General features: G+C 42.1%; 1 protein-coding gene and 1 long non-coding RNA gene across 2 annotated transcripts in view; both read right to left on the reverse strand.

Moving 5' to 3' along the window:
- Window positions 1–224: 224 nt before the first annotated feature.
- Window positions 225–1179, reverse strand: LOC120535955. Its single transcript, XR_005634993.1, has 3 exons — window positions 1111–1179; window positions 964–1027; window positions 225–304 (listed from the first exon to the last, which is right to left on the reverse strand). It is a non-coding gene; the product is annotated as an uncharacterized LOC120535955 (long non-coding RNA).
- An 11912-nt stretch (window positions 1180–13091) lies between these two features.
- Window positions 13092–26639, reverse strand: part of LOC120534928 (multiple epidermal growth factor-like domains protein 6) — a 56162-nt gene continuing 42614 nt past the window's right edge. Inside the window, exons 28-34 of the mRNA XM_039762432.1 lie at window positions 25999–26126; window positions 20587–20734; window positions 20370–20502; window positions 20147–20281; window positions 14464–14590; window positions 13983–14188; window positions 13092–13324 (exon numbers count right to left, since the gene is read on the reverse strand). Coding sequence (XP_039618366.1) covers window positions 13155–13324; window positions 13983–14188; window positions 14464–14590; window positions 20147–20281; window positions 20370–20502; window positions 20587–20734; window positions 25999–26126 — 1047 coding nt within the window. The 3' untranslated portion in view covers window positions 13092–13154. The remainder of the gene's footprint in view (window positions 13325–13982; window positions 14189–14463; window positions 14591–20146; window positions 20282–20369; window positions 20503–20586; window positions 20735–25998; window positions 26127–26639) is intronic.

The following is a 26639-nucleotide window of genomic DNA, read 5'->3' on the forward strand; positions in this document are numbered from 1 at the left end:
GGTGCACTTTGTTCAGTCTCAGAATCAACAGCTCTTTCACAATTTAAAATATTACAACCTCCCGATGATCGTTTTAAAACATTCTTAGTGCACAACAAGGATTCTCCCTCAATTATTTTTCCCATTTTCCCTCAGTACTGACCAGGAGTCCCTGCAGTGCCAATGGAGGAACTGGCAGGATGGGAGAGCCCTTTCTTAGCCTTCAGAGCTTCGTGGATTTCAATCAGAGTCTTGAAGAGGGGCGTAGATATGATGGTGCCTGCCAGCTTCTCATCGCGTGGGCTGCGCTGGCGCTGCTTCTCTCCTGAAAAGAGATGAAAAATTGATCAGGATCCCAGGTGCAGATGCAGAAAATGAGCCCACTTTAGGCTGTCAGCAACAAGAGAACACAAGAATATTCACACATTCAACTTCTCCTGACCATCCAAGAACAGTTTGGTGCCCCACAATGCCATTTCCATAAACCAAAAGTGAGAACTAAGTGGCGCGGGGAAATTTGGGGTCCATGGCCAGGAAGCTCTCCAAACCTTAATCCAATTGAGAACTGGTGGTCAGTCCTCAGGAGGCGGGTGGACAAACAAAAACCCACCAATAATGACACACTCCAATCATTGATTATGCAAGAATGGGCTGCCATCAGTCAGGATTTGGCCCAGAAGTTGATTGACAGCCTGCCAGGGCGAATTGCAGAGGTCTTGAAAAAGAACGAAGGGCCAACACTGCAGATATCAACTCTGCGCATAAACTTCATGTAATTATCAATAAAAGCCTTTGAGACTTATGAGATGCTTGTAATTCTACTTCAGTATACCATAGAAACATCTGACAAAAAGATCTAAAAACACTGAAGCAGAAAACCAACACTTGTGTCATTCTCCAAACCTTTGGCATCAACTGTAGTCCCACTACTCGCTACCTGATATGAATGCCAAATTCCCCCCTCAAGCCAGATGACAAACCCACCTGAAGCCTGAGGCCTTCTGTGCAGCGGACTTTGACTTGGCTCTGGAGACGTGCCTGACAGCTCCTGAAATCACAAGCGGAATGTTGGAACTGGTGAGCCTTTGCTTTCTATTGGTAGAGCTGGCAGGCCAGACTGGTGGTGCCTACCCAGGAGTGCGCTGATCTGCTGGAGTTCCTCTCAGCCTGCTGGCGAATCTCCGGAGTGATGGCACTGACTTCAGAGCTCATCCTGGTGTAAAGTCCTGCCACGTTTATGAGGAGCGTATCCAGCAAGTGGGCAAGCGAGTCTCCTGCTGAAAAGAAAGAGATGTTAAGTTAGGAGGCCACAAATCCATCCATAGCATACATGGGGATGACAATCACCTTGCCAGGGGGAGGACCAAAGAATTAATTGTCACCTGGCAGTGGTGTGAAAAAAAAGGGAGCAACTGCAGTAGATGTATAAAACCCATGGGAATGGCATCAGAGAGAAAGGCTCTGTATAAGTTTACAAGTCCACCCAACTGTCCATTAGTTTTCATAGCCGTTTTTCCAGTTCAGGATTTCCTTCAGCGTGCTGCTTTTTTGCAAAGTAGAAACCTGACCTAAATATGGTTTATGAGTATGGGAGAAGAGCTGGAGTGCCCAGAGGAAATCAACACAGACACAGGGAGAACATATAAGCTCCACTCAGATAGAGTCTGGACCAAGGATTTGGACCCAGAACCTGGAGCTGAGTGGGATCATATCCCAAAATCAGCTGTGCATGTGCATGTATGTGTGCGAGCAGAGGTGTGAGCGTTAAGCAAGATGTTTTTTTGCATAAGTGTGTTTATTTAATATAAAGGGCTCAGGAGTGCACATCACCCCACATCACCCCACGTCTGGTGCTGTGCCCTCTTTGTTTTCATGTTATAAACAACACTCTTGGATTTGGGGTTTCAAATCAGTATGGTATAGTCAGCATGGCAGGGTGCCTTAAAAACATACAGGAATACAATAAACCTAATAAAATACAGATCTAAACCATTTAGCTATTTGGCTGACACCTTTTGCCAAGGCGATTTGCAGCATGTATGTTTGGTTTTCTAGTTGGAGCACAGGCAGGTCAAGTGACTTGCTAAGGGTCACACACAGTGCCAGTGCCATCACAATCAGCCCAGCCCCTTTAGTTGCCGTCCATGGCTAATGCACCACACAGTGTGCCTCACTTTGACCCTGTGATGTTCCTTCTAACTGAAATGCATGTAAAGCAGCACCTCCAGCCAGCATGGCGTGTTTGCATGAAGGACCGGGTAGCAGAGTGACGGCTCCTGAATTTGCAGCAGCAAATGGACTGGTGACTCTATGGAGGCTCATCTTCATCTTGGCACACAGCCGAGGGGCACAGACTGTTTGCATTGTAGGGGTCAGAGTCAGCAGGCTGGGAGTGGCACAACTGGTCTGGGCTGCTACTGATTGTCCTTGTCTGTTGGCTATTTATGATTTATTTTTTCCAGTTTGTTTCTTTTCTTTTTTAGTATGTTACAGATTTTTTTTACCAGCTCCTGACCATTGGACTGTGGTTCAAGTTCTGGCTAGGGTGCTCGAGTTATATCGAGTAATGAGCGCAACAGCAAAGATTTCTTTTGCATGCAGTTTAGTGAAATTCCCCATAAAATTCATTTTTCGATTACAAAACCGTAAATCACTAAAAAAATGTTTTTAAAGTTGCGTGAGGGCAGAACACAAGGAATAGTGCTCCCTAAAGGATATTCCACATGCTGCCCTCTTCCTTCATTGTCTTTCAGTGCTGTTGCCACATCTCTAATCTTATTTCCAGCACTATATAAAATAAATTACATGGAAACATTGTGGATCTGAATAAATCCCTTATTATTTTTAGGTGGAGCAGTGTATACATATTAAAACAACTGCAGTGCACCTGTAAATAGCTTCAGATGACAGACGCTATATCAAATAAATGACACTTTTTCAAACCCCAGCACTAAATCACTGTATCATCTCAAGCAGGACGCTTACCTTATGAGAGCTTCTACTGTAGTCAACCTGTAAATCAACACTAATGGTGTTCACAAAGGAAAGGCACTATATATATAGATATATATATATATATATATATATATATATATATATATATATATATATATATTGTGGTCCCCGGCCCGGGCAGGCACCCAGGAGGACCAGAGGAGGGCTTGTGCCTCCTCCAGACCGAGAGGGGGCGTCCGTCCTGGTTATGTTGGGGGCCACGGGTAGAGGGCTTGGAAGCCCAGCCCTGTAGGGACCCGTGGCCACCGCCAGGCGGTGCCCAAGTGCCTGATTATCCCGAGAGCCGGGAAGACGACAGGGGACACCCGGACGGCTTCCGGGTGCGCAGCCGGCACTTCCGCCACACTGGGGTGTGGCTAGGACTGATTGCCGGGAAGCAGCTGGAGCCCATCCGGGTTCCTATAAAAGGGGCCGCCTCCCTCCAGTCAGCAGTGGAAGTCGGGTGGAAAAGGACGGAGCTGGAGTGAGGACTGGAGGCGGCCAGGAAAAAGACAGGCACAGGACTGTGTGGCCTGGACTTGGGGGAATCGGTGCTGGAGGCACTGGGGTTGTGAGTGCACGTATTTATTGTAAATAACTTGTAAATAAACTGTGTTGGGTGGAACTATGTTGTCCGTCTGTCTGTGTCCGGGCCCCAATATATATATATATATATATATATATATATATATATATATATATATATATATATATATATATATATATACAGTACAGGCCAAAAATTTGGACATACCTCCTCATTCAATGTGTTTTCTTTATTTTCATGACCATTTACAGCACTCCATCACTCTCCTTCTTGGTCAAATAGCCCTTACACAGCCTGGAGGTGTGTTTGGGGTCATTGTCCTGTTGAAAAATAAATGATCGTCCAACTAACCTGACTTCTGCACAACACAACTGCTGGTCCCAACCCCATTGATAAAGCAAGAAATTCCACTGAATAACCCTGAGAAGGCACACCCGTGAAGTGAAAACCATCTCAGGTGACTTACCTGTTGAAGCTCATCGAGAGAATGGCAAGAGTGTGCAAAGCAGTAATCAGAGCAAAGGGTGGCTATTTTGAAGAAACTAGAATATAAAACATGTTTTCAGTTATTTCACCTTTTTTTGTTAAGTACATAACTCCACATGTGTTCATTCATAGTTTTGATGCCTTCAGTCATGAAAATAAAGAAAACACATTGAATAAGGAGGTGTGTCCAAACTTTTGGCCTGTACTGTGTGTATGTATATATATATATATATATATATATATATATATATATATATATATATGTATATATATATATATTTAATCACTCCAGCTCGTCTATATCATTGAGCTTACTGTACCATGGGAGGATGGAGCGGATGAGGCCTACAAGCACAAGAAGCTAAGATACGCCGATCTTGTAACCGTTGTTACTAAGGTCGGACCAGTCGAGGTAGGCTGCAGAGGGTTTATCAACATCATGGCTACCCTGGGAGTTGGGAGTGCACGGACAGGCTCACTGGCAAGCATTGCAAAGGGCAGTCAGTGGCTCTGGCTCAAGAGGAAGAACTCCAGCTGGGCCTCAGCTGGCTAGATGGCATGTTGGGGGTGAGCCTGGGACGCCAGGATTCATTGCTGAACCCTCTGGAGCCATCGTAGGCCTATCTGTGAAACGTTGAGGAAGGGGAGCACCTACCTGATAACCCAGAAAGGCACCATCACTCGTTTTACAATTCCACAGAATCTAAGCTGAAGGTCTCGTGTATTAAATTAGGAATGTAAACACCTAGTCCTATGAAATGGCAGTTTTTTCAAACCCCAGCACTAAATCACTGTATCATCTCAAGCAGGACGCTTACCTTATGAGAGCTTCTACTGTAGTGAACCTGTAAATCAACACTAATGGTGTTCACAAAGGAAAGGCACTATATAAAATGAAACATGTTGCTCACTACGTATAACCCTTAAATTATAAGGGCACAAAATGAAGACATTTTAAATGTATTTTACTGTGCCTGAAAGTGACTTTAAAGGGTGTTTACTGAGGAAAGGCGCTATACAAAATATAGCATAGTTATTCAGTTATAACCGTGTGACCCCGAGTGAGTTGTTTAAACAATAAGAGTGCTTTTGGAAGAGGTGTTGGTGAAGCCAGTAGGGGTCATTTACCCTGTGGATCCCAATCCCCCAGTGCATTGGCAGACACACTAGGCTGGCTAAAGGGTGCCATTTTTTCTGATGAGACATAAAATTGAGGTCCTGACTCTCTGTGGTCAGAGCTCCCAAGGCATCTTTTGAAAAGAGTAGGGTGTTTCCTGATGTCATAGCTAAATGGCCCAACACAGCCTGGTCATACTAGCCCCCTAATCATCCATTGTCCATAATTGGCTAACTCTCTCTCTCAGGCCTTCACCACCTAATAGTTAATGTGTGGTGGTGAGCAAACTGGAGCAAGAATGGCTGCTGTCGTATCATCCAGGTAGATGCTGCACATTGGTGGTGGTTGAGGTGTTTCCACCCTGTTTATGTAAAGCGCTATATAATATGATTGATTATTTTCATTATCTAATGGTGGGCACGAACATTACAGATGGGATAGATTACGATGAGATTAACAAGGTTGCCATCTGCTGGTGAGCACTGAGATTCCCATTGGTAATAAAGAACTTCCATTTTTTTGCAGCGCTGCTGCCTTGCAGTAAGACGACCAGGGTTCACGTCCTCTCAGTCTGCACTTTGTGTGTTTTCACCATGTCTGCGTGGGTTTCCTATGGATAGTCTGGTGACACCAGATTGGCCCAAGTGTGTCTTGAGGGTGTCTGGTGTGTGTGTTTGTTCATGTCTTGTGCCCTATGCTAACTGGGTTAGGCTACAGTTACCCTGCTGTGGCCCTGGCCTAGATTACGTGGGTTAGAAAATGACAGGACTTTCTCAAATAGGAGCCAATGTTGCAATTTCATTGTGACTGAAGATCTGTGGGAAGATTTTTAAATCAGTAAAGAAAGACGAAAAGATGTGTGCTCCGTTCCAAACGTGACATCCAGATCGGTCAATCTGAACTTCATCTGTTCTCTTACCAGGTTTAAGCTGCTGCAGGTCATCAAGTCCATTAGACTGTCCACTCAAAGATCCAGAGTCATCATGGGAAGCGTTCCTGGCCAGTAACACCCAGTGTCTCAGCTCAGTCTGTTTGGTGGGATCAAAACTCTGGAGCAGGTCCTAGTGGAAGGAAGAGGAGTGAGAGGAGGTAGCTTGGGGTGAGTTTTAAAGATCATATGAGACGTCGGACCCTAAAAAAGAATGTACTAATCCCTAAAACAGCACCAAATTAACCTAACAAAAGAAAAACTGCAAAACAAAAAGAAAGAATGAATATTGGCATGGCCATCAGAGCTTTGGGATCATTTATTTATTTATTTATTTTATTGCAATCCATACAAAGCAATCAAGTTTTTACAAAAAGAAAAATTGAGTTAAGAACAGATCGCTCCCCACCCCTGAGAGAGAGAGCAAGCCAAACGGCGTGAAATTTAAGGCTTGTAAACATACCTAAATTAATACATTCTCTGTGCTTCATGAACTTATTTTAAAATATTACTGATTAGATCCTGCCACGTTTTGAAAAAAGTCTGTACGGATCCTCTAACTGAGTATTTGATTTTTTCCAATTTCAAATAATATAACACATCAGTTTCCCACTGACTTAAAAGAGGAGAGTTTGGGTTCTTCCAGTTTATCAGAATGAGTCTGCGTGCCAACAGTGTAGTGAATGCAATCACAATTTGTTTGTCTTTCTCCACTTTAAGCCCCTCTGGAAGCTGTTAATGGGTTAGGAGGGATCGTGAGTTCAAGGCTGTCTGAAAGGAAATTAAGCTTCGGGATCATTTAGATGATACCATTCAACCTATCAAAAGTCACATTCTATCCAGCTAATTTCTGCAAAATTTTGAAATCTGAAGACCCCTAATGTCTAAATATTTCTGGGAATGAGAGATTTCAGCTTTTTTATTTTTTAATAAATTTGATCACGTTTTCATTTCGTCATTATGGCTTATTCTGCAGTGGGCTGGCGTCCTGCCCGGGGTTTGCTTCCTGTCTTGCGCCCTGTGCTGGCTGGGATTGGCTCCAGCAGACCCCGTGACCCTGTAGTTAGGATATAGCGGGTTGGATAATGGATGGATGGATTAGGGCTTATTGACTGTAGATTGATGGGCAAAAATGACAAATGTATCCATTTAAAATTAAATCTACAACACAATAGGGGTCTGAATACTTTTGGAATCCACTATACCTCAAAGGCAGACAATGGAAGCATAAGAAGTGGGAAAGACGTGGAATCTGGAGCACATTTCTAGAGTATATGTAGGATGGCCGATATGTGTGACCACCCCTGCTGCCACTTACATGAATCTCTTTAACTTAATAAAACACATAATGCGTATTTAACTTAATCAAAGTTAGATTACTCAATTTCTTTGGCCAGGGGTTTTATCAGTTTCCCTCTCCTTTAAGAAATTATAAGTGTAGACCTCAGGCCTGTGAGGTGTCACAGGGGTAGGCCTATTGGAAAGACTCAGTTTCACATGTCATGGAAACAGTAAACAAATAAATGTGCCCTCCCCCCCAAAAAAATATATGTTGACAATGGCACAGACATCCTTTATATTTCTGCGCATAGTAACTCCAGAAACGCATGTTTTATTAGTTCAGCAGGCAGCAGGATTTTGTTTTCCTCTGCATGACCTTCATCACTCCCATTATCACATTATTCCCAAAGCCTCTACCATTTTAGACTTGACTTGCCCAGCTTGGCCACCATTTGAGTGCTTAGCCTGAGGGAATTCATGCCCCTCCTTGTGTGACAGCACCTGCTGCCACCTACAGGAAATCATAGCAGACAAAGAGATGGTGAAGAACAAAGAGCTAAGTGGGCAAAATCACAGTTTAAGTGCCACAGGAAAAAAAAAAGAAATTCTGCCCCTACCGAATCATTAAATGGCACCAAGAAGACAATAATCAAGGCATATAATGTACTTATTCTTTTAGTTGCACTTATTATAAAATAAAACAAATGAGGGTTGGGTACAGGGATACACACTCTCTTCTTTGTCTTCCTGTCACTTTGATATTCTTTGGGTTCACAAGTTGGGTAATTGCTCCACAAACTCCTAGGGGTATGGGAGAAGGAAATGTTTATGGCCTGATGCCCTTCCTGGTGTCCAACTTTTTTAGGATATGCAAAAGTGAGGTGACCCTATTGTAGCTCTAGGTCACAGTGGTAGCACAGAGATACACACACACATATAATACATTAAATAAAACACATTATTCCTGGAGTACGGGCATCTACATACCAAAACCTTTGGTTGGCACCACTCCAAGACATGACAGCTAAGAACTTAGCTGTGACTACACGGCCATTTTTTTTCTGAGGCTGGACACACCAGTCTTAGACTGGTTTGACTTTCAGCCACCTCATCTTGATATCTAGTTAATCACAACTTGGGGTACAGTAATGGTGTCCATGCCACAGACACGTGGCAGTTCATTAGCATAGAAAATCAGAAACTGCTGGTTTAAACATTGTGAGATCACATGGCATGAAGTTGTTAAGGTTTTTCCTAGGCCTTACTCTTCTTTATGTACTATTGAGTACTTAGCCAAGGGGGATTCTTATACCCACCTTGAGCCCCTCCAGATGCTGGGTGATGCTGTCATAGAAAGCCTGGGTGTCAGTGTGATGCTTGGCCAGCTGTGTAGCCAGATGAAGGTTTTGATCTTCCAGCTTATCGTACAAGGTGCGTACATTGAAGTCTTCGAGGTCCAGAAGTCCACCCCTCTGCCCTGGAAAATGGACATAACTGGGATTATTACTTCCTGTCACTCATCCTTTTTCTTTTTCTAGAAGAAGCTGCTTCCAGTGCTTTTCCACACCTGCTGAAATGACAGCTTCACCTTCATTTTCTGTTGTTGTACCATGGAAGTCCAAACTGCAAACAAGAACGAAGAACATCAAAGATCTAATTCTCTTTGGTCTACTTTCACAGCTACAGTTTGATCTGATTTTTACAAAACTGACAGACATTGCTACAGGAATGCCAAATGGTTATTATTAAAGATGTTGTGATCCATGGTAAGCAGATGAATTGGTCTCAAGACTGGTACATTTAAAGCAGCAGTCAGTTTAATCACACCTACAGTTGACATTTTCACAAGAGAAGTCCACTAGCATTTACTTCCAGTTTCCGTATATACTTACGCATTTAAGTTCTCCCGCGGACAAGTCGGGATTTGATTTTACTGTATAATTTCCAGTGTTTTATAATGTCAGTCATATACTGTAAGTTGAATGCAGAAAACTCATGCTATTGATTCAATAGATTATGATATGCTAACGTCCACCTGAGAAAGTAAACACGGAGCACACAACCTTTTTTTTCTACGCATTGTGCCTACGTGACCACACAGTAATACCCAAACTATTCCGAAGTGACGTTTGCACTGATTTGTGCTTTTTGTATCTCACACCCTAATATACCTTTATCGTAAGAGCATCCCTTATCTGTGCTAGCGCGTTCAATCAGAAGAGAATGTGAAGCTGGTTTTAAATTAAAAGTCGTTGAAGTGGTAGAAGAAACTGGTAACTGCACTGCTGCAACAAAATTCGATGCATCTGATAAACTGGTGCGAGATTGGAGGAGGCAAGCAGATGAACGGGCATATAAGTCGGGGTCTGATTTTATGGTCGATTTTTCAGGTTTCAAGACTCGTCTTATAGGCGAATATATACAGTAATCAGACAGTGACAGGCCATTAAAAGACACACGTGGCAGGAATTCTTAATAGACATTTAACATTAATTGGGCTGAGACCCAAAGGCAGACCCCTGTTAAGAAGTAGCCAGGGTCTCATCTGGGGCTCATTTATTTTTTCTTTTTATTTATTTTTTTCTTTATCTTACGAAATGTTACCCTGTAAATTATGTTTGTTTTCTTTCCTTTTTTGAATATTATTATGGTTTTGCTTATGTATTGCCTTTTATTATATTTTATTTTTATTATCCATCCATTTTCCAACCCGCTGAATTCGAACACAGGGTCAAGGGGGTCTGCTGGAGCCAATCCCAGCCAACACAGGGCACAAGGCAGGAACCAATCCCAGGCAGGGTGCCAACCCACCGCAGGACACACACAAACACACCAAGCACACACTGGGGCCATTATTTTTATTATGTTATTACATATTTTGTTTATGCATTCATTAGCTCTGTTTTTTACATGCCATGTCTCCTTTGCGTTGAGGCTGGGGGGGGGCGGCCTCCAGGACTATATAGATTAGCTCAGTACTATCCATCCATCCATTACTCAACCTGCTATATCCTAACCACAGGGTCACGGGGGTCTGCTGGAGCCAATCCCAGCCAACACAGGGCGCAAGGCAGGAAACAAAACCCGGGCAGGACGCCAGCCCACCGCAGGGCACACACACACACACCCCCACACATCAAGCACACACTAGGGATAATTTAGGATCGCCAATTCACCTAACCCGCATGTCTTTGGACTGTGGGAGACCTCAGTACTAATTATTAATTATTACTCTTCAAGTTTCTCTAGGATTCTTTGGATTTTGATTCTTTGTCATCGTAAGTGTTTTTTTCTCTGTTTTTGATTTTTTGGTATTTGTTTTTGGATTAGCATTATTATTGGAGTTAGGATTGCGTTAGTTTAAATTTGCCATTTATGGCATCACCTTTTTTGCCCCAGTTTTGCTCTTTCGCTTGTTCACAAAAACTTTTGTGAAAAAAATCTTTAAATATACTGGAATATTGCTCTGTAATTGTGCGGTTTTCAACTGTTCCCCATTCCCTGTAATGAGATATTTTCTTTAGGTCTGGTCTATTTTAGTCCGTGCAAGTCATTGTCATGAGTGGGCACATAGTGGACAGCTGAAGGGCTCTGGTGATTGTAATTCCCTGCCACTCCTGGGGATGGCACTGTACCCTAACTCCTTTTCTCTTCCTCCGTCTGCAGACCAGATGATCAACAGCTGTAACACCTCTGACGTCACTTCCAGTGTTTGTCCACCTGGACCCGCCTCTTCCTACAAAAAGAATTTAAGACCAGAAGATCTTGAAACAATTCATCTTGGAACTTGCACGTGGAAAGACATTTGCACAATTATTGTATGTCTTCTCTGGTGTTGCTGCACTCCAACTATATGGGGGTCACCAGTGTGTTGCCCCAACTCCTTATCATGGTGTGTCTGTACTCTTACACCATGAAACCTGCTTCTCAAGTTTGGGGTCAGGCTGATTTAGTTTCTGGAGCCTTGCAGCCTATTTTTGGAAGTAAGACCTCATTTGGTCTTCAGAATCAGAATTGAATACTAACCCTCACCTATTCTGTTTCTCTTCTCAGTACTTAAATGTGGCACTTGGTGCCACGGCCCACCTGCCAAGTTGTTTGCCTGCCTATGGTAAAGTCATCCCTGATGGAGGATCACAGGAATCATGGGAAAGAGGGGTCCTTTCATCGGAGCAAAGTTTCAGCCGTGGAATGGCCAAATGGGGAGGTAGCTAGATGGATGAGGTCTCCAGGTCTCTAAAAATATCCAAATCTTATTATGTGATATCATCTACTGTTAAATTATGCTCCGTACTTCTAAAATTTTTATTATTATGCTGTATTAAGGATTTGTTCTGTTCTGTGTATTGTATTGTATTGACCCCCTACTTTTGACACCCACTGCACGCCCAACCTACCTGGAAAGGGGTCTCTCTTTGAACTGCCTTTCCCGGGGTTTCTTCCATTTTTCCCTACAAGGTTTTTATTGGGAGTTTTTCCTTGTCTTCTCAGAGAGTCAAGGCTGGGGGGCTGTCAAGAGGCAGGGCCTGTTAAAGCCCATTGCGGCACTTCCTGTGTGATTTTGGGCGATACAAAAATAAACTGTATTGTATTGTATTGTATTGTATTTGTAATTAACTTAGACCATTTTGCAGAGATCTGTTAAAGAGCCTTTTCCTGTTTATCAGTGTCAAAAAATGTATTAATAATTAATTTTTTATATTAATAAATTGCGAAAACATCCAAGGGGGTGAAGACTCTTTATAGGCACTGTAAGCAGAGCAAGCAAGCTCAAGGGACTTAATGGCCTCCTTTCCTTTGTCAAAGCTGTTATATTCTTAAAGTTGCCAGTTAGTTGACCTGCATGTCTTCAGTAGAAGACCCCATAGATATGTGATGGGAACTGGAATTGTATATAAGATCCACTGTTCCCCGGCAAGCACTTCCTGATTTGTCCTCTACAGGTTGCCAGTTATCTTCTAGTACAATCGGTCAGCTTTCTATTGTCCTGAAGAGATTGACCCAAACAGTTTTGTCCCCCCATCCAGTGTTGAGACCTTCCACAGAAATGGTGCATCAGCCATCTTCAGAGAAAGCGGTGGGCTTATTTTGGCACCTGTCAAGCAGAATTTCAGCTTATTGTTGTTCATTAACCATTCCAGTAGACTTTTCTAATAACTTCTCATCTACAACACTCTTCATATTGCATTCTTCACGTGCAAGAATGTTCCTGAATCAGAATTGTTGTGCCTCCTTAAAAAGTGGATATTACTTAAATAACTTCCTGAATATACAGTATAAAGGAATATATGGATTTATAAGCACCTTGGATTTGCATTTTTAATAAATAATGAATACAACGGACATCCTCGCTTTCTGATCGGACACCTTGTGGCAATTATCTAACCGCAACAGGAATTGAACCCAACAACCAGAATGATCCCACTAACCAGAGCACCCAGCACTCGAAACGACTTTAGTCTACACTCCAGAGAGTCACCGCAGCTGCCGACAGCATGGCTAACCATACGACAAATGAGAGCTCATCTATTTCACTGGCCCAATTCCCAGGAAATCAGGATGCGACTACTGAGGGGCTTTTAAGGTTTCAAACCTGTCCTACAATGAATTCTGTAAATTGGACATGAATGGCTGGCACACCCAGATTATCCTTTAAAACAAATCCACTGTTATACAAAACTCTTGAAGAAGTATCACTGAACGAAATGGCAGTCATTTTGTTTCCTTCAGAATATTAATGGCAGACCATCACCCCCGTTCACAACTTTTATTGGCACTTCACTCCCCTGCACCTCCATTGTACATTACAGACTGCCAGCCCTTCACAGGTACCTCTCCCTGCAGGCACAACCCTGGCGGGTTTGTGGCTCTCCCAGGCTGCGCCATCTGGGTTTCCAGCAGGACTTTGGGCACAGCTCGGTGTAATGGGGTCTCAGCACCAAAGCAGAGGCAGTCAGCACAGCGGCCAGCAGCAACAAGCAGCCCAGCACACCTGCAAGAGGAGATGCAAGAAGAGCAGAGGTCACATGATCCTGCTGACCACCTAAACACCCTCAGAAAAGAAGGACCCTCCAGACAGCTGGCCATGCAGGGTGCTTGGTGGTACTGGCAATGGCATGCATTGCACACCCTCCAGAACACAGATGGAGGAACATAATAAGGAATCCATTGTCATCATTGCATATTTGGCTGCCACCTTTACCCAGGGTGACTTTCAGGGATATCACATAATATGACTGGTCACTTGAATTTTTTTTACAAGTAAGACACAGGCAGGTTGGCACAACTGAACCAACAGACTTGGAGAATAAAATCCAGTGTCTTAACCAGTATATTACACTGGCAGCGTGTGATTGACCTGGGCTGCTAAAATAGGGGACCATGGTACCTCCATTGGGCTCTACTGCAAGATTGTCACCTAGAGCCAAAACAGACATGAAAATGTGGGGGACAATCTAAGGAGGCCCACTGCAGCAGTGACTGGCAAAACACAGTCTGTTCTATATAGCGCCTTTCACAATAAGTACCAACAAGCATAATGAAACACAAGGGTCATAGTCAACAGCAGAAGGAGTATGTGACTGGCATATAACAATGAAAGAGATAAAGCCATGTAGTCAACTTGAAGATCTTCTTAGCCACAGTGGTACCTGTAATGATGGCCCAGTCTGGGGTCAGGTTGAGCTGGCGTTGTCTGAGAAAGCCATGGCGAGCCAGCTGATTGGGAGACGATGGCTGGAAAATGGCAGTAGGGCACATGGCACCGGTGTTGCTCACGACTACAAAGCAGCTGCGGTCCAGGTCAGCATTATCGAGAAACACATAGTGCCCCACATCAGTGAACACATGAGCAAACCTGTGGATGAGGACAATAAGAGGTGTCAAGAAGCTCCACCAGCTGTTCCCCTTAACAGGCCATGAGAAGCGGGTGCACCACTGGTCAGTGCTTGGTGGTCTGACCCTGAGCTGTGGTCGCCAAGATGACTACAGATACTGCCCGTTTTCCAATTCCACTTCCACCTTTTTAAATCAGGAAGCCCTCACCTTTCATTTTTTTATTTTCTAAAAGTGACCTGTTGCTGCCCAGAACTACAAGAACCTTAGTCCAAAAGCCACAACAAATCTCCTCACCAGGAAAGGTTGAAATGTGTCTCCAGGATCAGGTGGCCCAGCCTTCGGAATGAGCCAAAGTCCCAGCTGGGATTGCTACTGAATAGATGGTCCTTCTCATACACTGGGAAATGACTCAGAGTGCGATCTGGAAATGAGAGGCAAGATCAGCCTGCTAGCTTACATTCATCTACTTAAAGAAAGAAAGCCTGACCTAACACACAGCCATGTTTATCAAACTCTCTGCATTCTGAGGCTCAGTGAGTCCTCACAGCCAAATCAGGTCAAGTGCCATGAAGAACCTGGGCCTTATCCCCCTCAGTATTCCACATGGCATCTACTGTAGCAGGCTGTGGACTTGAAATGCACCAATCAGATGCTCTCTTGAATGGCATCTCCCTCCCCTTTTTGGTGAGTTTTCAAATGTATCTAAACAGAGCAGCGATAACAAAATGACTGAGGGCCAGCACCGCGTGCACAGTTCCTAACCTCTACTGGTGACCATATGGCCATGACTGAATGAAGGCTATGACTGAAAATCACTGGAAACGTCATCTAATGTGACACTGTTATATTATTATGCACTAAGCTACTAAAGGCTGACTTCATGTTTCTAGAAATGTAAAGACACCTCCTCAGTGTCACACAAGGATGAGGTCAGTTGTTGTCATTTAACATGCAGCCTTACGATTTACAGCATAGCCCGCTTAACCAGATTGGAACCACTCTGCTTAAAAGTGCAAGAACAAGTCGATGATGGAATGATTGACTTTAGATTCCAGTTATTAGAGCCTTGGCAGGTGAAATGGACTTGATATTTCTGTTTCTATAATCCTGACAAGTGAAGTGACCTGCTCATGGTCCCACAAGGTGCCAGCAGTGGACATTGAAAATGAAACAAATATGGTTTGTAGTCGAGCTCATTACCAAGTAAAGGGGCCACAACTTACAGTGGCACAATTGGGGCATATTTTAATATTAAATAAGTATTGGCAAGCTAAGTGACTTGCTTGTGGTCACACAAGGTACCAGTAGTGCAAATTTAAAATGAAGCCAATATTGTGTTCAGTTGAGCCCATTGCCTAGTAGAGGACCACATCTTACAGAAGCATAATGGGGTATACAGTAATATATTTTAATATTGATTACCATATATACTCGCGGACTTGATTTTACCGTATAATTTCTGGTATTTTATAATGTCGGTCATATAAGTCGAATACGGAAAACTCACGCTATTGGTACAAGGGATTATGATATGCTAACGCCCACCTGAGCGAGTAAACACGGAGCACACGGCCTTTTTTTTGTATGTGTGTGCGGTAATGCGCTGTATCAGTGGGTGCTTCTAACGTCTCTCTATTGTGCCAACGTGACCACATGGTAATACCTGAACTATTCCGAAGCAACGTCTGCACTGATTTGTGTTTTTTGTATCTCAAATCTTCATACACCTTTATCGTAACAGCATCCCTTATCTATGATGGAACGTTCGATCAGAAGAAAATATGAAGCTGGTTTTAAATTAAATGTCATTGAAGTAGCGAAAGAAATTGTTAACTGCGCTGCTGCCACAAAATTCAATGTGTCTGAGAAACTGGTGAGAGAGTGGAGGAGGCAAGAAGATGTGAAAAAAAATATAAGCGTCACATATTTGAACGGGCGTATAAGTCTGGGTCTGATTTTATGATCGATTTTTCATGTTTCAAGACCCGACTTATACGTGAGTATATCCGATAGTTATTGCCAAGTGAAGTGACTTGCTCATGGTCACACAAGGTGCCACTACTGCAAATTTAAAATGAAGCCAATATTGTCTTCAGTCGAGCCCATTGTCTAGTAGAGAGCCATATCTTACAGTGGTACAATGGAGTATATTTTAATTCTGAATAACCATTGGCAAGTGAAGTGATTTGTTCCGGGTCACACAAGGCACCAATAGTGGACACTGAACCAGAAGTCAAATGGTTTACAGTCAAGCCTCTTATCCAGTACAGGGCAACAACTTTCAGTGGTACAGTGGACTATACTTTAATACTGAGTGAATATTGCTAAGCAAAGAGACTCACACAGGATCACTCAAGGATGAACCTGTGGCATCTTTCCAGTCAAGTACTTAGCCACTAGAGGGCCACACAGTTGGCTACTGCAATTTAGCAGGACCCACAGCGGTATGATGGACTTGTTTCAATTTAACGGGACCCACAGTGGAATAATAATGGACTTGTTTCAATTTAACGTGACCCACAGTGGAATAACAATGGACTTGTTTCAATTTAGTAGGACCACAGTGGAATAATAATGGACTTGTTTCAATTTAGTAGGACCCACAGTGGTATAATAATGGACTTGTTTCAATTTAGCAGGACTCACAGTGGTATAATAATGGACTTGTTTCAATTTAACGTGACCCACAGTGGTATAATGGACTTGTTTCAATTTAGTAGGACCACAGTGGTATAATAATGGACTTGTTTCAATTTAACGTGACCCACAGTGGTATAATGGACTTGTTTCAATTTAGCAGGACCCACAGTGGTATAATAATGGACTTGTTTCAATTTAACGTGACCCACAGTGGTATAATAATGGACTTGTTTCAATTTAACAGGACCCACAGTGGTATAATGGACTTGTTTCAATTTAGTAGAACCACAGTGGTATAATAATGGACTTGTTTCAATTTAGTAGGACCCACAGTGGTATAATAATGGACTTGTTTCAATTTAGTAGGACCACAGTGGTATAATAATGGACTTGTTTCAATTTAGCAGGACCCACAGTGGAATAATAATGGACTTGTTTCAATTTAACGTGAAGTGAAGTGATTTGTTCCGGGTCACACAAGGCACCAATAGTGGACACTGAACCAGAAGTCAAATGGTTTACAGTCAAGCCTCTTATCCAGTACAGGGCAACAACTTTCAGTGGTACAGTGGACTATACTTTAATACTGAGTGAATATTGCTAAGCAAAGAGACTCACACAGGATCACTCAAGGATGAACCTGTGGCATCTTTCCAGTCAAGTACTTAGCCACTAGAGGGCCACACAGTTGGCTACTGCAATTTAGCAGGACCCACAGCGGTATGATGGACTTGTTTCAATTTAACGGGACCCACAGTGGAATAATAATGGACTTGTTTCAATTTAACGTGACCCACAGTGGAATAACAATGGACTTGTTTCAATTTAGTAGGACCACAGTGGAATAATAATGGACTTGTTTCAATATAGCAGGACCCACAGTGGTATAATAATGGACTTTTTTCAATTTAACAGGACCCACAGTGGTATAATGGACTTAATATTTCTATTGCTAGAGCCTTGGCAGGTGAACTGACCCCCTAGATGTCACATAAAGTGTAACTGGTGAACAATGAACCTGCAGCCATGTGGATTACAATTCAAAACTTTAGCCACTAGGGTGCCACACTATCAAATATTAAAAGTTATAATATAAAGTGTTATTATAAACTTTATAGTTATAGTTCTGCAGAAGTCCTGGCAGGTTAAGTGACTCACTAAGGGGTCATGCATGAAGTCAGTGGGGAATCTGAGCCTGCAGCCTTATGGTTTACAGTCAAACACTTTAGCTGCTAAGGGAGTGCATTGTCTACTTTTTCAGCTTTGAATCGTCAATGATATAGCTGACTATATAGTCATAATACTGGAGCCCTGGCAGGTGAAGTGAGTCGCTCCGAGTCATCTATGGAGTCAGTGGTGAAAACTGACCCTGCAGCATTATGGCTTACAAACAAACACCACAGCCATTTTGGAAGCACACTGACTAGTAGCTTACAAACTTCAATAGTATAATCGTCTTTATATTTCTAATACTGGAACCTTGAAGTGAAGTGACTTACTCAGGGTCACACACGGAGTCATTGGTGAAAAATGTGCCTACAGTCTTATGGTCTACAGTTACACACCTTATCCATTAAGCAGAGGCGGCCTTAGGAGTGTGCGGGGCCTTGGGCTGACCAACCCCATGTGGGGCCGGTTACGTCAAACACTGTTACCAGTATGTGTGGACTGTATAAATGTGCACGCAAATTTAATAAAAATAATGTTAACATACACAGGATTTTCTTATTACAGTGTTCAGCTAAATTTTTCCACAATAACATGTGGACTTTATCAAAATATAATGATATAATCTATTAAAAAAGTGCAACTCATAATTTATGACCATACCATGACAGTGTGAAATGCGATGTGGTGTCAGGCAGAAATTAACATGGCTTCTTCTTGAAAAGTACCCAAATTGCAAGTATACTCTGAGTCTTGATATGCAATAAGGTATGGCGTTATTTCAGTGCCACTATTCTGAGCGCACGTAAAAAAATATTGCAAGTGCAAGTGTTGCATTTTGAGGAGAAATTTATTTTGAGCGTACAAAAGCTGAATTTGAGTGAACAAAATTCATTGCTGCGTGCAAAAAATGTATTTCAGTGTTTGCACTTATCCATATACACACACACAATAGCACCCCCTCTCGCTCAGTTTTTTCATTTGCGCTTGCTCGCAATGTGTTGCTTGCGCTCACAACATTCTCTGCTGCAAGCGCTCAACTCTCTGTACACCGTTATAAGTGTGCCACAAAACCAACCAATCACAGACTTGGTTTCAAAAATTCTGATTGGCTCTTACGGTCTCCAATCAGCTCGCTAGCTGCTGCATTCCGGAAACTGTCCGAAATGTAGCTAAATCCAGCTAAACTCAATTAAACCCCAGTTTGCGGATAATATCTTTAATTATTTTATTTTAAAATATATTATTTGTTAAGACTATCGTTGGTGTAGTATAATGTAGTTGCATTATACAACCATGCCAACTGACTGTTTCCGGAATGCAGCAGCTAGCGAGCTGATTGGAGACCGTAAGAGCCAATCAGAATTTTTGAAACCAAGTCTGTGATTGGTTGGTTTTGTGGCACACTTATAACGGTGTACAGAGAGTTGAGCGCTCGCAGCAGAGAATGTTGTGAGCGCAAGCAACACATTGCGAGCAAGCGCAAATGAAAAAACTGAGCGAGAGGGGGTGCTATTGTGTGTGTGTATATGGATAAGCGCAAACACTGAAATACATTTTTTGCACGCAGCAATGAATTTTGTTCACTCAAATTCAGCTTTTGTACGCTCAAAATAAATTTCTCTTCAAAATGCAACACTTGCACTTGCAGTCTTTTTTTACGTGCGCTCAATATTTTTTTACGTGTGCTCAGAATAGTGGCACTGAAATAACGCCATAATAAGGGTTCCTCTTAGAAGCATCTCCAAATATACTGGAGAATATAACTTGACAAATCCACTCAAACAGGACATGTGGACCTCAAAATTGGGGCCCCCTTAGGCGTGGGGCCTGGGGAAGTCACCTCACTTGCCACCCCTAAACTCCATTCTTGCCATTAAGGAAGCCCATTGCGTATTTGTACAGCCTCAAAACTCCGATGTTGTAATCGCCTTTATATTTGTAATACTGGAGCCCCTCGCTCGGGATCACACAAGGAATCAGTGATGAAGACCAAACTCCTTTAATCAAATCCCAAGTTGTGCTGTCTACCACTGCTGCCTTGTGGTTTACGGTTCCATAATATCAAAGATACATACTGTAAGAGCCCAGACAGAGCTGAATGTGTCCTCTCTGGATATTCAGGTAGTCTTGCACAGCAGATAAAGGTGGAAAGGCCAACAATACTCACTCATGGAGTCAATGCTAATGTGAAAGATAAGCATGGTCTGCGGCCTCACACATATCACTGGGTTAGAAATGACAGGAAGGGTATCATTTTTGTAGTAGCTACGTCCCCTTTTGACATTCGAAGCAGGGTCCATCTCTGAAAGAGATATCCCAAGGTTAGTGAGTTGGAAAGCCCTGCACACTCCACCACCCTGCTACCCAGTGTAATGAGCCACACCACACACCTGACAGGACATCTTCAATCTCCATGTTGGCTAGAAGGATCACCCCATAGACCCCTGCTGGCTGAAACAGAATGAAGTGGGCTTCTCTGGGGTTCTCAGAAGGTCCTTCAGGGCCCAAGACATCAGCAATACGCTGTGATTAAAGATGGACACTTGTTGTTATATGTTCCCCAGATCCCATCAAGACTTCCAAACAAGGCTTCCGATCATTACTCACCAATTTCTTAATAACTCTTGACTCTTGGTCCATGAGGCTCACTTGAAGTGGCCCATCGGGAGTGACACTGGCAATGATCTTGGGCATCTGTGCTTGACAGGCGGTGCCACAGACCTCTTCAGATGAAGTGTACTCCTGGCAATGGCAACTGCAGAGTAAGACAAGAAAGTGTGAGCAGAGGAGATGTGTAAACCCTGACCAGATCTTTCAGGTGGTCCATGGGGAGAACAATCTAAAGGAGCAGCCATGGAGACATTGCAGCTGCAGAAGGGGGCATCAGCACACTGTTAATATACTGTAGCTTTGTTGGACTTCACCTCTGGTCAGATGTTCTGTAGTTTAACTTTGAAATGACCTGTAGGTCTATTCATAGTTCTAGGAAGTGAGATAAGATCACTGGTGTCATGATGTGGATTATTATTATCTATACTAATAAAAGGCAAAGCCCTCACTCACTCACTCACTCACTCATCACTAATTCTCCAACTTCCCGTGTGGGTGGAAGGCTGAAATTTGGCAGGTTCATTCCTTACAGCTTCCTTACAAAAGTTGGGCAGGTTTTATATCGAAATTCTACACGTAATGGTCATAACTGGAAGCAGTTTTTCTCCATTTACTGTAATGGAGATGAGCTTCAACGCCGTGGGGGCGGAGTTTCATGTGACATCATCACGCCTCCCACGTAATCACGCAGTACATAGAAAACCAGGAAGACCTCCAAAAAGCGCTCAAGAAAACATGCATTATATAATTGAGAAGGCAGCGAAACAATAAGAAGCGAGCGAGTGACATATACAACCATATTCATGAGTTCTGCTACTTCTGAAACAAATTACGATGTAAACCTACACTTTAAATTAAGTTCATAGACAGGCTGCCGCTGGCGTTTGTAATTTAGTGCCTGCCCATATAAGGCCGTCCGTCAGCGGCAATCCAATAGCAAACTGCCACGGGTAAATATTCACGGGTGAAGGACTGTGCTTATGGAGAGGAAGATGAGATGGTCAGGGTGGTGTTTGACACAAACTCAGCGAAACTGCGAGAGAAAGTTTTAAGTGCCAGGACTAAGGTAACATTAAATACAGCCATGGACATAGCACGAGATGGCACCAGCACAGCTGGGAACCTTCGATGCATGTACACGAGTGGCTCACGTGAACTGGCGAGTGCACAGATAAAAGCAACAGTACCAAAGAGCTGAACAAAAACCGAATTACACAATTGAAAAGGCAGCAAAAAATATGAAGTGTCTGATAAGCATATTCATAAATCCAGCTACTGCGGAAACAAAGCAAACGGTGGAAAAAGTCAATGTCCGCTAAAGGAAGACAGTGTAAAAACCCGTGCATGCAGTGTGTCAGGTCTCAGATAAAGAAGAAGACGAGCTGTTTATTGATGCAGTAAGAAGCGAATCGATGAATGAAACCTGTCATCTTTACAGCGATTGACAAACACGGAATGTAACTTGAACACAACACATCCTACAAATACGAACCTGATTGAAAGAAATAATGATAATCAAATCCTTGATGACAGCAACACTCAGTAACACTCACAAAACAAATACTGTATATTGACAGTCATGTTACGTTATTTTTAAAATGTTCCCTTTTCTTTTCTACCTTTTTAACACACTACTTCTCGCTGCGATACGGGTATATATATATGTATATATATATATCCCGCTCTACATACTCGAATAATGGATACTTTATTCGCCATCAATGATTGTTTTGGTAAAGCCATACTCAGTGTATTCATTAGATGAACGGTAAAAAGTAAGAGCGAGGGAGGATGACTCATTGAGGCATGCAGGCTGTAGTCTTGGCGTCAACTCTATCTGAATTGCGCGATCACATTTGAAAAATATATCTTTTCAAGTTCTATTTAGTCCATATGTGTCAAACTCAAGGGCGGGCCACATCCGGCCGGCGTGTAATTATATCCGCCCGAGATCATTTTATATACTGTATTATTGTTATTAAAGCCGGGTATATGAAGCGCTGGTAACACAATAAACTACAGATCCCATAATGCAGCGCTTCAGCTGCCTTGCGAACACTTACGCGTTAATCAAGTCTACCTTATGATGCTGCAAGTTATTGCGAAGCTAGAGTTATTGCGCACTGAGTTTGCACGGCGCTTTGGTGACTTTGAAGAACAAAAAAAGTCCGTCTACATGCGGCTCGAACCTTGTGCATGTTTGGTAGCACATATCTGTGTGAGAAGCTCTTCTCAGTGATAAAGACTAACAAAACAGCACACAGGAGTCGCCTCACTGATGAGCACCTGCAATCCATCCTGAGAATCTCCACAACACAGAACCTCACACCAAACAGAAACGAACTTGTGGCCAAAAAAAGATGCCAGGCGTCCAGCTCTAAAATGACATATGAGCAAAGACAACTGAATGATTTGATTTGTTATTGCACGTAAGAGCGAGAGTCAACCGTTTTAACAAACAGCGTATTGCACTGATACGAAATAGCTGTGTGTGTATATATGTAGATATGTATGTATATGTATATATATGTTTATATATGTGTGTGTGTATGTATGTATATATATGTATTTGTGTGTATATATATGTGTGTATGTATGTATGTGTGTGTATATATGTAGATATATATATGTATGTATATATGTGTATATGTATAGATATGTATATATATATATATGTTTATGTGTGTGTGTGTAAATATATATATATATATATATATGACAACAACACTCATCACTCACAACAGTGACAAAACAATTACATTGACAATCAGGTTACGTTATTTTCAAAATGTTTCCTTTTCTTTTCATTGCTTCTTTAACACACTACTTCTCCGCTGCGAAGCGCGGGTATTTTGCTAGTTATTAATATTATTATTACTAGGAGGCTGCGCGCTGTTTCATGGCTCTGCCGCTCGCGTATGGGGAAGCAGATGTACAATTTAAACAGATTGTTATTTTCATGGGAATTGTTACACATGCATAATAGCCCTAACTATTTTACATTCCAGCGAGTAATTAACCATATTAAAATATAGTAAAACATAATAAATTGAAAGAAAAGTATGTTTCATGTTGTATTAGAGGTATTTGTTGCATTATACATTTTCATTCTGTTTAGCTTTGAAATTAATATACAAATACTTTTTAAACTTACACTTTTACTGTAAAACTTCAGTAAAAACAATATTTGGAATTAACGTTTTGTCAATATCGCATTGAATTTTGATTCCGTGTTTGGAGTTACATCGTGACAACGCAACGTATAACTGCCCATGACTGAATATCGTTTCTTTCTCTCTAATAAACAAACCAACTTTTTCGAATGTTTGTCCCTGTGATTTGTTACTTGTCAAAGCAAAAGCTATTCTAACAGGAAACTGTAAACGTTTTAATACGAATGGCATATCAAGATCTTCTTTGGTGTCTAATGTTATCTGCGGTACTACATTATCTTTCTTGTCACCTGTTACAATTTTACATGTCAGAATTGCTCCACCAATTTTGAATACAACTAACCTCGTCCTATTGCATAGCCCATCACTCAGACATAAATTACTCAATAGCATTACGATACATCCTTCTTTCAACAGTAATTCAGCCGGTGGAAAACTGGACGGTACTAACGGTTGTAGATATTCTACGGGATATTGTAAGTTGATGTTTTCATCTTCCGCACGATCACCACCAACTGTCTCAGCATAGTCTAATGATATGCATTTAACTAATTTCCCTAGTTTTAACAATTTTCGTGTTAATTTGTTTGACTTCATCACATCATTTCTCAGTGGTACTCATTTCTTCTGTTGATAACCTTCGGGATGAAATTCTTCAATAAGATTTGGACATAATAAGTTTTCATTTATTGGGAACTTAAAGTGAGGAAAACGTAAAAATGTATAATATTTGAGAGCGCAGGAACTGTGACTGTCAAAAGCATTCACACAAATGAGAGATGAGAGGACCGTGGGCATGGGCCGTTAACCGTAAATGGTTGAGAAGAGGGCGGGACTTGATCACAACTCAAGATTTTTTTTTATAATAGATAGATTATTATTATTTATAGAATATTTATTTGGTAATCCTAAATTATTCGGGCATCTTTATGAATAAGTTCAAAGAGTCTCGTGGTAACATTTGTTTTGAGCCTGATGTGTTTTTCATAAGGTTGAATATTATTAATTTCTTTCTGTTTTTGATATATCGTGTTATCGAATATATAGTTGTTTAATTTTCTTGAGCACTTTTCTGGACTTTTTTATTATATTGTGTTAACTACTAGCTGTGCTACACATTTACAATGGGTTGAAATCCAAGTAGTCAACATAGATGTTTGTATTGCTAAAGGTTCTTTAACAAAAATGAAAGTGAGAAAGGAAGCCCCCACTAGCGAGAGGCTTTGTGCACAGCTACAAAACTCAGGTAAGGAAGAAGTGTAGGATGCGACCTTTATGCCATCGCCCATCTGATGTCACATGTCACACTTCCCTGGTAACACCATGACAAACATAAACAAGCAAAGTCACCAAATAGCTACACTCATAGATACACAATAATGACAATGCTGATAGATGTTACAGATGTTTAACTTTTCTGAAAAACATTCAGTGTCTGCAAGCAAGTGCTGGATTTGTGTTCTGCAATGTACACAACCACAAAGAAGGACACAGGAAATGCTTCAAACAATTCAAAAATGAATACCAATTCAGAACATGTCTAGTAATGTTTTGATCTTAAGCTACTGAATTACGACTACATTTTGGTTTTATGTTTTGGTTTAGATGTATCGATTTAATGGTGACAAATATCAGCCCATTTTTATGACTTGAAGTCTTATCTCCTGGTTCCTCTTCCTTTAAAAATGACCTCATGCCTTCTACTGAAAGGATAGTTCTGGCATGATATAAGCACTGGTTGCACTCGTAAAGAATTATTTTGCTGTTTTATACACAAAAGGGATAAATCTCCAGATATTTCGCTTTAACCTGTCACTCACGTGTGATTGGGAGACAGTTCACGGGCTCAGCTAATTGCATGTTCCTGCCAGACCAGGGGATGGTGCTGTACTCTAACTCTATCTACTCTTTTACCCACAGAACAGCTGAAGAACCAGTCTAATAATCACGTCTGGCTAAAGAACACCTTATGATGTTACTTCTGGTTCCACCCCTCAAGGTCCCACCTCCATATGATGTCACTCTGATCCCAGACAGCCACTTTCTTGTTACATCACTTCCTGTTGTTTCATTATACATATGTTAACCATTTCTGTATTAGTCAGTTCTATTCTGGACTCAAGTCTGCAAAGTCCTATTCATTGCGTCAGTCTATGACACTAAACGGGAACTAAACATCCCCAACCCTTTGTTTTTGTAATCTTAGTAATTGACTGAGCAGGAAAAGGTGACTTACATGCCCAGGTCTGCATCAAGCCTTCCACTTCGGCCACCACAGGCAGATGCACACTGGTGGGCTGCAGGAAGAACGCACCTCCTGGAGTGGGCCAGCCTCACTTCTCCAGATGCACATCGCTCACTCAACTGAAGGCAAACAACAGCGGAGGGAGATAGAGAAGAAGACAGGTGCACATGTGAAGACATTTCTTGGGACTCTGTTACATTTAAAGAACAAACTGCAATAAGAAAAAAACACTCAATCAAAAGAAAGAAAAACATGGCAGTCCTCTGAGTGGCTTGATTAGTGGCTTGATTAGAAGCATTTGGATCAGAGCTCTGACCTGGCATCAACATAGTGTTTTTTTGTTCATGCAGGAAACTCGTCCCCTTTGTTTGGAACTGTAGGTCAGGTCAGGTTGGCGAGCATGCACTGGTACAGCCACACCCACCACACGATGAAACAGCTTGGGATCCTGGTTGGCAACCCCCCAGGCAGACACGTGGTCCAGTCCCACCCTCCAAAATGACCATCTGTCTGCCACAACCAGCTGTTACGTGGGAGTCCCCATGGCCTTGTCCAGCTGCTCGGGTCCTCAACAATGAGGATCCTACAAGTTGGATCACCCTCAGGTAATCATGCCACATGGCCGTAATGCC

Source organism: Polypterus senegalus, chromosome 9, assembly GCF_016835505.1.
Source record: "Polypterus senegalus isolate Bchr_013 chromosome 9, ASM1683550v1, whole genome shotgun sequence".
Lineage (NCBI taxonomy): Eukaryota > Metazoa > Chordata > Cladistia > Polypteriformes > Polypteridae > Polypterus > Polypterus senegalus.